This window comes from Pleurodeles waltl, chromosome 10, assembly GCF_031143425.1.
Source record: "Pleurodeles waltl isolate 20211129_DDA chromosome 10, aPleWal1.hap1.20221129, whole genome shotgun sequence".
NCBI lineage: Eukaryota > Metazoa > Chordata > Amphibia > Caudata > Salamandridae > Pleurodeles > Pleurodeles waltl.
Genome location: NC_090449.1, coordinates 219,476,073 through 219,490,046, shown reverse-complemented (window position 1 = coordinate 219,490,046; position 13,974 = coordinate 219,476,073). Strand labels below are relative to the sequence as shown.

At 44.4% G+C, this 13,974-nt stretch overlaps 1 protein-coding gene across 1 annotated transcript in view; it reads left to right on the top strand.

The window, feature by feature from the left end:
• Positions 1-13,974, top strand: part of LOC138261343 (BOS complex subunit NOMO1-like) — a 369,916-nt gene that overhangs the window by 281,698 nt on the left and 74,244 nt on the right. The window contains exons 25-26 of the mRNA XM_069210191.1: positions 3,043-3,184; positions 13,870-13,953. Coding sequence (XP_069066292.1) covers positions 3,043-3,184; positions 13,870-13,953 — 226 coding nt within the window. The remainder of the gene's footprint in view (positions 1-3,042; positions 3,185-13,869; positions 13,954-13,974) is intronic.

Below are 13,974 nucleotides of genomic sequence, written 5' to 3'. Positions count from 1 at the left end.
AGGAGTATTTGAACCAAGGCCTGTATGACTGTCACTTCCTCCCTAGGCATGCCAGGCTCTCATAGGTGAGTGACTACCTTATTATTCGCATAGTGAACTAATCAGGCATACCAAACATGGCAAAGTGAGAACAGATTTAATTCTTATATACAAGTAAACTCAATCACAAGGAAGAGTATTGCTTCTGAACCAACATAAACCATGCCACCAAGTCACAGAAAATAATTACACTGAGGTATACAACAGCCTCAGCACTCTTTTGGAGATCACTGCATTGTAATGAGAAAGATAAGCGGGCTCCCCAACACGCTACAGCGTCGCAGACGGCGTCGGAGACACCGTTCTGCATCTGCATTTGCAATTCGGAAATTGCGAGTCGCAGAGACTCTCAATTTCCGAATCGCAAATGCGGAAGTTGCTACATCTGGCCTTTACTATCAATTAGTGGGAAGACTGCTTACACACTATCAAATGGTGGGAGAAGACTTGCTATCAATATTAGCAGGGAGACGTCTTACATAATCCTTCTGGATGTCATTCAGGCTCACAGATGAGATGAGACCTTCCTTCGGTTTACTGATGGTGGGTTCTCCCTCGAAATCCCCAGTGCCCATCGCACTTGGAATTGGTACTGCGAACTCTGGCCTCGGTGCCACCTGATTCCACCCTCGTTGCCACACTCTTTGCCACCTTTGTCGTCAGGCTGACTCTACCTGCTGAAGTATCAACACCCATAACTGCATTACCGAAGCTGGACATGGAGCTGATAGTCCTACAGAACTCAGAACCCCAAGCCCTACCGCCCGGACCTCAGCATTAGGCCGGATCTGAGCCCGACCCCATGCCCAAGACTGTGATGATAGAGACACTGATGGTGACCCTGATAACCAGTATGATGACAGTGGCAACCTATTTGACGAGCTCTAGGATGCCATTAGTCTGGACACTTCTCCGGACATTGGTTTCTCCTCACCTAACCTTATGGCCACTGAGGCGTCTGCCTACTTTCCAGCAGTCTTTCGACTGGTGGCTGAGGTGCTTGACCTTACCTTACCCATTCAAGAAGTCAAAACGAACATGCTGGCAGAGGGCCCGAGTTTGGCCCAATCCAGTCAGGAGCCTGTAATCCAGTTTAATGAGGCTTTCACTGGTATTCTGGGAGCCACTGCTGAACCATACCATGCTGGGTAGGAGGTTTTCATCAACCTGATAAATCCGTGAATGTATGGTAATACTGTTGGTGGTGTGGATCTTTCTTCTAAGTGTGTTGTGCTTCTTGTGTGGATGACAGTCATTTAACTCATCCACTCCGTTAAGTTTTAGCTACTTGTGTTATACCTGTTGCATCCACCTCCCCTTTCTCTATTCTTTGTGTTATGGAAAGCTGGCCTGCTGTAAGTGTTGTACATTTGTTTTGTTTGAAGCTCGGTATTAGGTTTTAATACATGATGTTTGAAAGAGTGAACACCCCCAAAATATGTCAACAATTAATTTTTGATTTTATCCTTCAAGTAGATTTTAAAATAGACTGGATGGCTTTGTAACATTCTAAAACATACCCGACGCTTGGCTCTGTGTCATGTATAACATATTTCGACAGTTCTGGTATTTTAGCCACCATCACTTTGCATTCTAGGACTTTGAACGCATAAAGAAAGTTTTAAGGCAAACATACAAGCCCCAGAATGCACTATACTGCAGGCTGAAAAGAGCGGAATGCTGAGATGTCAGTGCATTTCATAAACAAGTAAAATGCCAAATACAATTTCGTTGCTGAATTTGTGTCCTGTTTCTTGAGGGTCACACAGCCCAGTGGGTGAGAGTCCAGACATAGCCTTTCAAATGTAGATAGGAACATCTCACTGCTAATAGGCTAACAGCAACACTCCTTCAGGAATACTACGGACAGACATTGTTTCCCAGAACAATGCGGGCAGCACAGACACCATGAAAGGAAGAACCGCGCGCTGGCACACCTCTTCCGGAGTGCCTGCCCGTGACCCTGCATTAAATGGTGCTGCCTCGCTAGGGCCACCGGTCAGTTTAGGGCCCTGCATCAGTTCTTAATGTGCTCCGTTTTTGCGGGTGGTGTGCACCAGCACTCACTTTTGGGGTCCGGGACTTCCTTTTGATCTGAATTTGCTCAGGCGCACGAGAGAATGGCAAAAAGAAGGGAGTAGTATAGTGACAAATGAAGAAGGCAAAGATGTGAAGGACCCTACAGCGGTGAGATAGACACAGGAAGTGTATAGTGGGGTTAGATGGAGGGATGGGGGTGGAGTCAAAACAATGCGGCATTGGTATTTGGCAACTCAAGCATTTAGCTGCGGGCTCCTAAGGAAATCTTTGGGCGCTTGAACTATTTGCTTTACAGCCTAAAATTAGGCACTGGCCTGCATTCCGGACATGCCTGGTTATAAAAATGTAATTACTTGTCCACCAGCCCTTACGTCGAGAATGGTTTGTGTTACTCTTTGGCATCTGGCCACTGTGTTCCAGGCGTTTGATAAAGAAATAGAAATATAGGATAACTGAGTTAGCAGGTGTACTCTTGTTTGCCAGATGGTGAGAAGATGGCACAAGTATATTGCAGTGTTTAAGCTTCAGTTCCTCAAGGAATGCTAAATGATTGCCTCCAAATTTCTGTCGTATTTTTTGCTTCTTGTGGTCACACAACTGATTCACACGAAACTTCTGGCCATGAATCCTTCTTCAGGAAGATTGATACTATTTTAGTGGCTAATGGGCTATTACTTTTTAAATAGACTTTGCAACATTCTGTGGAATAATTGACAATCACATCTTGGTGTCAAGCCTTAAAAAATACAAATCTTTGCCAGTATACTCATTGAAGAGTAGTTGATATCTATAAGCAAATAGCAATAGAGGATCCGGGATTCTAAAGCCAACTTGTTGTGCACTTACTGTTTAATCTAAATCCACGTGATGTACTTGTCAAACTGGATGTTGCTTACATAGTTAAAAATAAACTTTTGTGTCCTTAATAACCTTAATATTTTCGATCTATAAAACCTCTTTCAGTTGCTACGGTACTGTTTCTTCCTTAAATGGGGAACCAGAACAAGGCATTTCAGTGGAAGCAGTGGGCCAAATGGACTGCAGCATATATGGAGAAGATACCATCACAGATGAAGAGGGTAAATTCAGATTGCGTGGATTGCTGGTGAGTAACATAACCATCTTTCTGCTTTACAAATTCATTTTGTTTAGGATTATAACCTGACAATATTTATTTCTTAACCCATTGTTGAACTCCTTTTCATCAAAACTCTTCTCAGGGTATTCACATACTTATTTAGTTTGTTTTTACTTAGTTTACATATTCATAGAGTTAACTTCGGATGGTGACATGGTGCTAGATGGTCATCTTCTTCTTTCAAATACTCCCATATAGAGCCTCGAATATTCCTATATTCATGTGTCCAACGTGTAACTTGTTGGGAGTCAGGGTAACACTTTATCCCTTCCAGAAGGGCCAACAAAATCATCTGCCCAATAGAGAAGTATTTTCTGGAATCAATGAAAAGCTATAAACTCTGCTCCCAGGGCCCCGTATTTGAAAATTATTTCATTCCGGTGGCTCCAGACTGGGCTCAAAGCGTTTGGTATCCCGAGTTGCTGAGCATGGCCATTGGTCCTCTGATCAGGCTGTCCCTTCGAAAGATCTCCTGTCATAGCAGTAAGGGAAGGATCTCTACCCGAACCTGTCAATGCTCTGACTTCATGCATGAATATTGAGCTGGGACGGTTGGCAGCGTTTGACCTTCTGCTCGAAGTCTGCAATGTTGACTTTGCAGCCCGGTGTCCTTCCACCAAGACGGTGTACTCCGGCAATTAGAATAAAGTTGCAGAGTTGTGTGCTGGGAAACAGATTGATTGCTTATCTGCTCACCTTTCTCATATTCGTTTGTTTATCCTTATCTTAGCCCAACAGGGCTCTGCATTGTGCACTTTGAACTGTTCTTTATCCGCCTTCTCTGCCTTTCTGTGATCAGCCCCCTCTCTTCAAGTCCCCTATTTTGAATAGGTATCTTAAAGGGCTACACCATGTTTTCCCCAGGTTTTTTTTATATGCCTCAATGGGACCTTAATTTGGTTCTTACTTTCTTAATGTGCACTTCCTTAGAGAGAGTTAATTCTTGTCCTCCTAGGCTCCTCACCATCAGACTGCTTTACGTTTGCCCTGCGTCAGTGAGCTACAAGCACAGCCCCCTCAGCCTCCCTACATCTCTTTTTTCGGACTCGAGCATCCTTCTTGCCAAAGGTAGTCACCATTTTCCACGTAGGCCAGTCCATTGCTTTGCCTACCATTTATGCTCCGCCTCATCGCTCCAAGAAAGAGGAGAGACACCACTGGCTTGACCCAGAAAAAAGCGTTGTCATTCTACCTTGACTGCACAAACCAGTTCAGGGTGGACAATCAACTGTTTGTGAGGTATGTTTGGACCAAGAAAGGGAAAGGCGTAGAGGAATGGACAATTTCTTGGATGATCGTGCTCTGCATTAAAATCTGCTACGCACTGGCCAAGAAGCTACCCCCCCAGAGGGTCTGCATGCTCATGCTACCAGAGCAAAGGCTGTGACCACAGCGTTAGCACGCAGAGTTCCAGTCCTGGACATCTGCCAGTCAGCAACGTGGGTCTCGCTGCACACGTTCACCAAACACTACTGGACAGTCAGGTCGGTGGTGATGGGCACTTTGCCCAAACGGTCCTGCAGGACTTTCTGGTTTAAATCATGGTTGCAGACTCACTGGTAGGGAAGGTTTTGCTTGGATATATATTCTAAGGTTAAGGAATTTGGCAGCTAGAAGTCTCCAACAGATGCCAAAGTTAATTAATTTTGGTAAAGCCTCATCTGGTAGAGACTCTACTTGCAGATTCCTTACTGACCCACCCATCTTCCCCGCTCTGCGAAAAGATTGCTAGGGTCAGGGCTGTTACATATTTTAGGGCCCTAGGTTTCCACATCAGTGGTCAGTGTTCATGGCTCCACGCTCCTGGTATGGAAAGTCGTGCTGGGGTGGCTCTATATAGGATCCACGCACATCACTTCCTTTGCAGATGACAACACCACATAGAGTTGAACAACGTCACCTACAGGCACGCAGGGATACTGCTTGTGAAACATTTCCAGATCTAGTGTCACGCCTGGGGATGGTTCTAAGGTAAGGAATCTAAGGCTAGCTAGAGTCTCTACCAGATAAGGCATTACCGAAGGTAAGTAACTTGTTCTAATAGTTAAGTATCAATAGTGCCTGAATGGTCAGACAATGTAAGAGAAGACAAAGATGCACACAAAACACGAGTAGGGAGGAGAGAGAGAAAGAAAAAGTGAAACTAAAGGACAAAAGCTAAAAAATAGAGATGCATGACTCCAAATGCGCATAGGGAAAGCCACGGCTAGGTAATCTGTACTGTGAGCACTATGGAAAATAAGGCACATTTTCGTATCTATCTGATGTATGTTAAAACATTTTATGTAGACATTAGGTCAGTGGCACTAATACTGTGTTGTGTGGTTCTTTCTTCCTGCTTTAAGACACTAAGGTTTTCATCCAGAGGAAGGTCTGGCGGTTCGAATCCCCCAGGGTAGTGCTGCAAACAGCGCCACCCTGGGGACTACTACCCCACTCTCTGCCAGTGGTTACATGCCAGTATCCCCGCCATGTAAAGGCTGGCAGAAGCGGGGTGCAGAGGGGCCACTGCACTGCCCATGCACTTGGCATGGGCAGTGCAGGGGCCCCACTTGCCAGCCCCATCGCAAAGTTCACTGTCTGCTTTGAAGACAATGAACTTTGCAACAGGTGCTCATGCACCCTACACACTAAAGCATTGCCGCTGTCTCTATTACGACAATACTGTTGGCCGTTTCCCGCTGGGCCAGCTGGGAACTCGTAATGGGGCCGGTGGGGGAGGGGGCTTTTCCGTCCCCTGAAGTCATAATGACCCCCTATTTCTCCACCCTCCGCCGCTCCCTTGAATACAGTACAAGGTATGATGAAGTGCTGACTTCATTCTGGAGTCCAGTAAGGGTTACATACCCAGTGGCAGCCTGGGCGCATACTCTGGAACTGCTTTCAACCCTTTGTGTCAAATGTGATTTCTAAGTACAAAATCATCTTTCCATCATCAATGCACAACTGATTAGGAGCCTTTAAAAGTATTGCGCCATTAGGATAAGATGAAGGCGTTCTTGGCCATGACTGTCATGGTTTTCATCTTAAGTGCAAACCAAATTACCCAACATGCCCTTAACATGATTATCTGTCTGGCTGTGGCCTTCCATGATCGTGTTCATAGCATACTAGCTAAACAAGCCCTTTATTCCATCCCCACCCGCACCAGGAAGAAAATCTATTCAATTTAAAATAGAATGCCTTTGTATTAAATGCTTAGAGATTAATTTACTCCAGTATTGGAACTTTCATAGATTCACATGCTTGAATCCTTCCCCGTCATCGAGATGGGAGCCCCCGGTACATCAAAACAGCTATACATATAAGCTACTGCAATGAAAAAAAGGCCTAAAGGCTTTCACTTTAGTAGCCTTTCCTTATCTCTATGAGTAAAAGGACCAAAGCAAGGCCCAGCCAATCAGACTTCCCCTCCCCTCTAGAACCCTCCTGAGGGGAGCTCCCTTCCCTCAGATTTTCTACTGCACGTTGTCCTAGGGAGTCTCCTTTTAGCTCTGCTCAGTCAACACTTCAGAGAAGTTCATTTCTGCTATTTTCCTTTTTAAAAAAAAGGATTTCCTACAGCAAGTAAGGTGTCATCTTCTTACTTTACTTAAGGGAACTCTATTTTGAGGAGATTTCACCATGTCTGATAAAGAGAAGAACCGCCTTTTCAGAGCCTGTAAGACCTGTGGGAAGAAAATACTTTACTTTGAGGACCCACACAAGGACTGTATTTATTGCTCCTACCCTGACCATGTGGCCAAAGACTGCAAAGTTTGAAGGACCTTTTCTAACAAAACCCTCAAAGACAGGGAGGGTAGGCTACTAATTTGGCTCCATAAGTTGAAGTCCAGATCTAATCCAGTGTCTGGTTCGGACAGTGAGGAATCTACAACTTCCTCCAGAAAACCACAGAAAAGAGGCAGATCTCCTCAACCCCACTCAGAGGATCTTCCAAAAAAGACTCATAAAAAGACCAAACAGGTGTCCTCTAAAGCTGGAAGTCCTTCCAGTTCTCCTCACAGGAGTTCTATTTCTTCTAAAAGACACTCTAAAGAAAGATCTGTCTCCTCAGAGCGCAGCAACAGAGCCTTTTCTGAGCCTCCAACCCCACCTCCTGTGGTGAAACATGTCTTTAAGAGGCCATCTGAAAAATCTACGACGACGACATTGTCGACGAGAGCACAGTCGACGGCGGTGTCTAAAGGTATCTTTACAGCTTTGTCATTGACTGCTACAACATCTACAGTCTCTACGGTGGTGTCCTCCTCATCGACGATCGTCTCGACGACGTCCTCGTCGACGGCGTTTATGGTTGCTTCTCCCACCGCCTCTCCTTCATCGATGCTACCCGCGGTGAGACTTTCGACGTTGACTCTGCCGTCGACGGCTTCCTTGTCGACGAGAATTTCTACAGGGATATCTCTGTCGACGACTCCGTCGGCGCTGCTGTCGACGATACCGTCGACGATGCCGATACTACCGACGATGCCGTCGGTGATGCCGATGACGTTTGCTAGCTACGTTCCCGTCGATGATGCCATCCGTGTTGCCGTCGACGAGGGCTAAAGCACATAAGAAATCTGATTTCCTTTCGCCATTGGTGACATCTCCAAGTAGGGTTTCAGCCTTGGTACCTACACATTTACTAGAGTAAGAGGACTCAGATGATGAGGGACCTTTTCGGGTTGCTCATAGCTCATCAGAACTATATGTCAAGTGCCAGGATCTAGAGGAAGACACCCAGCATGATCCGCACTCTTATTATCCCCAAGCACACCAGTATCCCCATCAGGAGCAGATGGTTTCCTTGCCAGGATCGCTCATAGCTGATCTGCAACTCACGTTGGATGACTACAGAAGGCGGTTTCCACCAGCTGGCTTGGAAGTTCAGCAGCCTTCTGTCACACCCTCTGTGCCTTCTACTCCAGTCCATCCAGGGGTCCAGCCATTACATGTACCGCCACAGATGCCAATTTCCATCCCTGCGCAGGATTTGTCCTCTTCTGATGATGATGATGACAGAGGAGGGAGAATTACTGAATACAATAACAGAGTGGAACGACTATCGAATTCCTACTCCGTCCTCTCCCTCTCTGGTTCCTGTGGATTCCCCTCCTGTTGACATCAGCGGTTTCCACAACTTACTTGATAGAGCTGCGAAAAGATTTGAGTTGCCCATGCCCACGAAGCAGATGGACTGCTTTTTGTATGATTTCAAGGAACCATTTCAAAAGAGTGTAAAATATATGCCAATTGTGGACTATATCTGGAATGAGGGCTTAAAAGTGATGAAGAACTCGGCCACGGTCACCCCGGATCTACCTTGCCTTGACAAAAAGTATAAGGCGCCTGAAGACTCTCTGGCCTGCCTCACGGGCCATCCCAGACCAAAGACCAGTCTCAGTTACTGCCCAGGCGGCACAGCGCAGATCTAGGAACCCTTCAGCACCAATCTGCCCCACCGGAAAAGGAGGGTAGGAGATTAGATAATATAGGAAATCGCTACTCTTTAATGGCTTAGCTTATTATAAGGGTTTCTAACTCTCTGGCTATCATAGGCAGATATGATAGACAGCTATGGGCTGACATTGCACCCTATTTGGATAAACTGACAGAAGATTCTAAATTAGAAGCCAGGAAAGTCTTGCAAGAAGGGGAGAGGTCTTCTGACGAAATCATAGACTGTGCTATGGACATCGCCACCACGGCTTTCCGTCAGAACGCAGTTTCCGTGGTTCTCAGAAGGCTGGGTTGGCTCCGAGCGACTTCTTTTAGACCCGAAGTCCAAAACAATATTCTTGACCTCCCTTTTGATGGTGAAGCCCTATTCGGGAAGCACATTGATGATGCACTTCAGTCAATCAAGACAGACACTGACACGGCCAGGTCCCTTGGCACCCTGCAGTTTAAAAGACAGCCTTTTCGAGGAGCTATTGGCTGAGGCTACTCATCGTACAGACCAGATTTTCAGCAGTTTAGATACTCCGCTGTCTCTGCGGCATCCCATTCCTTTCCCCCTCAGTTTCAACATAGAATGCCTCCACAGGCAGCCTATTCAAGAGCTTCCCAGAGAGGAAAGGCCGGAAGACAACCAAAAGATACAGGCCGTAGACAATGACTTGCTATCATCTCCGGCTACGAACGTTCCCTTGGGCACAAGAATAGGGGGAAGGATTTCCCTCTACTGTCACAATTGGCAGAAGATAACATCAGACCAATGGGTCCTAAATCTCATTCAGTTTGGCCATACCCCGGAGTTCCTGCACTACCCTCCTATGAAGCCTCCCCTTCCTCGAAAGGTGAAGCACTTGCATCTGCTCAAGCAGGAGGTCGAGTCAATGCTTCTCAAGGGAGCTATAGAAAGGGTTCCACATCAGGACAGAGGAAAGGGTTACTACTCCTGATTCTTCCTAGTTCGAAAGAAGCAGAAAAGTTGGCGTCCAATTCTAGACCTCCGGGATCTCAACACTTATCTCAAAAAACAATAATTCCGTATGATGATCACCCTATCAGACATTCTGTCCCTTCTAAATCCGGGGGATTACATGGCCACCCTCGATTTGCAGGACACATATTTCCATATCCCTATTCACCCTTTCCACAGAAGGTATCTCAGATTTGCAGTAGCCGGAGACCATTTCCAGTTCAAAGTCTTGCCCTTCGTCCTCAAATCGGCCCCCAGGATCTCCACCAAATGCTTGGCTCCAGTGGCAGCTTTCCTTAGAAGGCAGAACCATCAAGTCTTCCCGCATCTGGACGATTTGCTGGTCAAAGCCATATCCAGATCTCAGGTGCAGAAGTCCACGAGAGCTTGTATCGAGCTGTTCACGAGCCTGGGCCTAACGGTCAATCGCGAAAAGTCAGCATTCCAACCCTTAAAGAGAGAACTTTTTTAGGGGCAGTACTGGACACTTCCACCAACAATGCAGCCCCTACAGAGGCCAGACTGAGAAAGCTCGTATCCCTCGCGAGGCGTTTACAAAAAAGAAAGTACGCTTCAGTTCGCCTCTTCAAGTCCCTGTTAGGGATGATGTCCTCTGGCATTCCTCTGGTGCCTTTCTGTTGTCTAAAAAAGAGGCCCCTACAGGAGCAGTTAGATCTTCAGTGGACACAATGCATGGGGTCTTTCGACGATATCATCAGAATAACAAAGCCCATGATACCATCTCTAGCTTGGTGGACTCAGGAGTCTCACTTAGCGAAGGGGCTTTCTTTTCTTCCCCAACAAGCACCTTGGGTAATAACAACGGACGCTTCTCTCGAGGGATGAGGAGCCTTCCTCCAGCACCTACGAGTCAGGGGCAAATGGAAGCCACATCAGAAGGTCTTTCACATCAATTACCTCAAATTGAAAGCTGTACGACTGGCGCTTTGTGCTTTTCTCCCAAAAATAAGAGGTTCCTCAGTTCTCATCCAGCTGGATAACACAACGACAATGCATTATATCAACAAGCAGGGAGGAACCAGGTCTCTGCTCTTATCGAGAGAATCTCAGCGCATTTGGGAATGGTCTATCAGCCACAAAGTAAACCTTAGAACGGAACATGTCCAAGGTGTACAGAACATCATTGCGGATTCCCTGAGCAGATCACGGTTGTCCAACCACGAATGGGAATTGGACCAAGGAGTCTTGAATCAGGTCTTCGCCCGATGGGGGAAACCGAACCTGGATCTCTTCGCCACCCCGCAGAAAGATTCCAATACTGGAGAACTACAGTTACAGGTAAGTAACTTATTTTCTTACAAGTAATGAATTGCATGGAATAATCCTAACCACTTGTAGTTTCTTGACCCACATTCCAGTTAGTTGTGTTTTTGGCCTTTAGGCCACTTAAGTCAGTGTTGACCCTGCTCTATATGAACAGTCGAACCAGAATTGCAATGCGAGGTTCTCTCTAGACAGGAACCCAACCAACCCCAGACAAACTTTAGCCTTTTGGGCCTCATCAGTGAAATGTGGTTTCAATTACAAAAATGTGATGAATGGAAAGCTTTAATTAAATTTAGTCACTGATAATTGCTAGGGCCACATTCCATGCCACTGATGTGCACTATCCCCATATCAGACTTAAATCAAAATGTGAAAGACTTTACTTTCTAGAGTCAATTATAACCTAGGATCAATGTCCACTCAAACATTTTGCTTGTTGATATTTTCTCTTGTTTGAAAAAGTGAAATTCGAATGCTTTGGAGGATTTATGTCACCCAGTGCCTAGATACTGTCAAGTTAGATATGCTTAAATAACGCAGGCAGTAGCAGTACAGATTTGAGATAATGTGTCAACATGTAACGCAGGCAGGTTTACACAATTGTCTCTAGTAGCCTGTGGACTCTAAACCATTTCCCGCATTTCAGCACTTAACTGCAACCAGTGCAGAAACACAGCTGTCATCTAGATCTATGCAGAGGCACTTGTGGATGGAGTGGACACAGAATTCCTTCTACAGTCACTTCTCCCTCAACCTAAAATGCCCCTAAGTAAAATAATTCAGTTCTTTCAATAGTCAGGATGTGAGACTTCTTGATCACGTAAATGGAGGTCACTTTAAGACCATAGGATCATAGCGCAGTTTGTGTCTTCCTTTTGTTTGAGAGCCCCCACTTTCACACTTTTCCACTTATGCAAAACTTGGGTTCAGATTGTTTTTGGAAGTCTTCCACACACCAGCCCCGAAAACAAATGCCTTCATCTAAGCAAATATGTACTGCAAGGCTGAAAAAACTGAAAAATCTCAAACTCTTTCAGACAAGTTGCACATTCCCCTTGTGTACTATTGTCTTGAAATTCTTCGCAAATGTCACCTGCAACTTTTCTGTGAATAGAGACACATCTTTTGATTGCAAAATGCCCCTTCCCCACTAGCCTTGACCATGCATCTGTTAGGACCTTGGAGGAGGTAGGTAACTAAAAATGGCCAAAAAGCAGAAGAATTACTGCCTGAACACACAACGTCATACGACCCAATTTTCAGTATGAGAGATGGTGTTTATTCAGTTGTATTTAACTTCTCCCACCTCCACAAACCACCATGTTAAGGTCCAGATTTTCCAACAGATATTCTGCCTGGAATGAAAGGCTGGTGGATTTTCCCCAGTTTTTTTCTTCACCCAAGTGGCTCCTCCAATGGTGAATACAACCACATTCATTGTGATATGGCTTCCGCCTTGACAAGGATTGCTGTTTGTTGGATTTTGTACAATTACTTCCATGTATGAGAAAATAGTCATAATGCCTGATGGAAATCCTTTACCTAAACTGTAAATATGTCCCTCTTTGGTTGACTCTCAGTATTAGTAAACGGAATTTTCATGAATAAATCATTAGCTGGTCATCTTCAGGACTAAAAAGATTCCTTATATCTGTAACACCTATGTTTCAAGTTTTTTTTGCATTAGTTTCCATTAGTGTCTCCTTATCAGTAGCAGAAAACGTCTGATTGTTTTTGTGATTTTCACTGTATTGAGCAAAGAAATAAAATCATCTAAGTAGATTCATTTCTTGATTTGACGCAGAATCACATGCGCCGTATTCTCCTTTTGATACCGCTTCGAACCAATCTCTTTATCTGTGTTTACACGCAGCCACCGCTTGCAGCGGTTCGAAGCGGTATCAAAAGGAGAATATGGCAAACCTTTTTAGTCCTGAAGATGACCCACTAATGATTTGTTATCTTTATACAGGGTCGAAACATTGACTATTAAATGTGGATTAAATGTATAAGGTGACTTCAAGATACCTGGAGTAAATGGGTCTATTTGAAATTCACTATTTTTCTATGTTTTTTAACCACATTTTGTAAATATTGTATAGAACACAATGGCACTTTAATTATCACTTTAATCACTTCACTGCGCCGTTATTTTAGGAGCACCTATGGTTGAAAACGTTAAAGTTTTTTATAATTGAAGTAAGATTTGTTCTGGATGATAAAAAATAAAAATGCAACTTGTATTAATCTAATGATGGTATATTGGGTTATAAATAGCCTTTGATAAAATCAAAAAGTGCAGCGGAAGTCTAGGCATATACTTTCCCCGATGACCATTTTTGTATTGATTGCTTCTGATTCAAGCATATGAATCTATGAAAGATCAAATACTAGTTAAGAAAATGAGTTACTTACCTGCAACTTCAGTTATGCAGTATTGGTATCTTTATATATTTATATGTTACCCACCCTCCTTGCGTAAGAGGCTCCCCTTACAACTCATATCCCAATGTTACACCTGTGCTCAAACATCTGAGGTAAACAGACTCTCTGGGGAGTGTACTAGAGGGTGCTGTTGCCTGATTGGCCATTGTTCAAGTTTGGTCCCTTTACGAAAGGACATAGATATGTTGTTAAAGATATATTCATTGCTATTAGAGCCTATGATAGTTATACATACTGCTATGTCATGGTACTCCCATGTCGATGAAGGGGAATGATTCAAGCATATGAATCTATGAAAGATATCAATACTGGATAACTGAAGTTACAGGTAAGTAGCTCATTTTCTTATTTTTTGTGAAAATTCTGGCATCAGACTATCTAGTCTGGTTAAAACATTGTGTGTTAAAAGTATCTAGGTCAGTCAGTTATCAGTATGAATATGGTAAGCTATCTGTTTTAATAAAGAATAATCTATTTAATCATGAACTATTTTTTTTTTTTTTATACGTAGCCTGGCTGTGTTTACCATATCCAACTAAAGGCGGAAGGAAATGACCACATCGAAAGAGCTCTGCCTCAGCATCGACCAATTGAGGTACTTCAATGCCTACAGTTT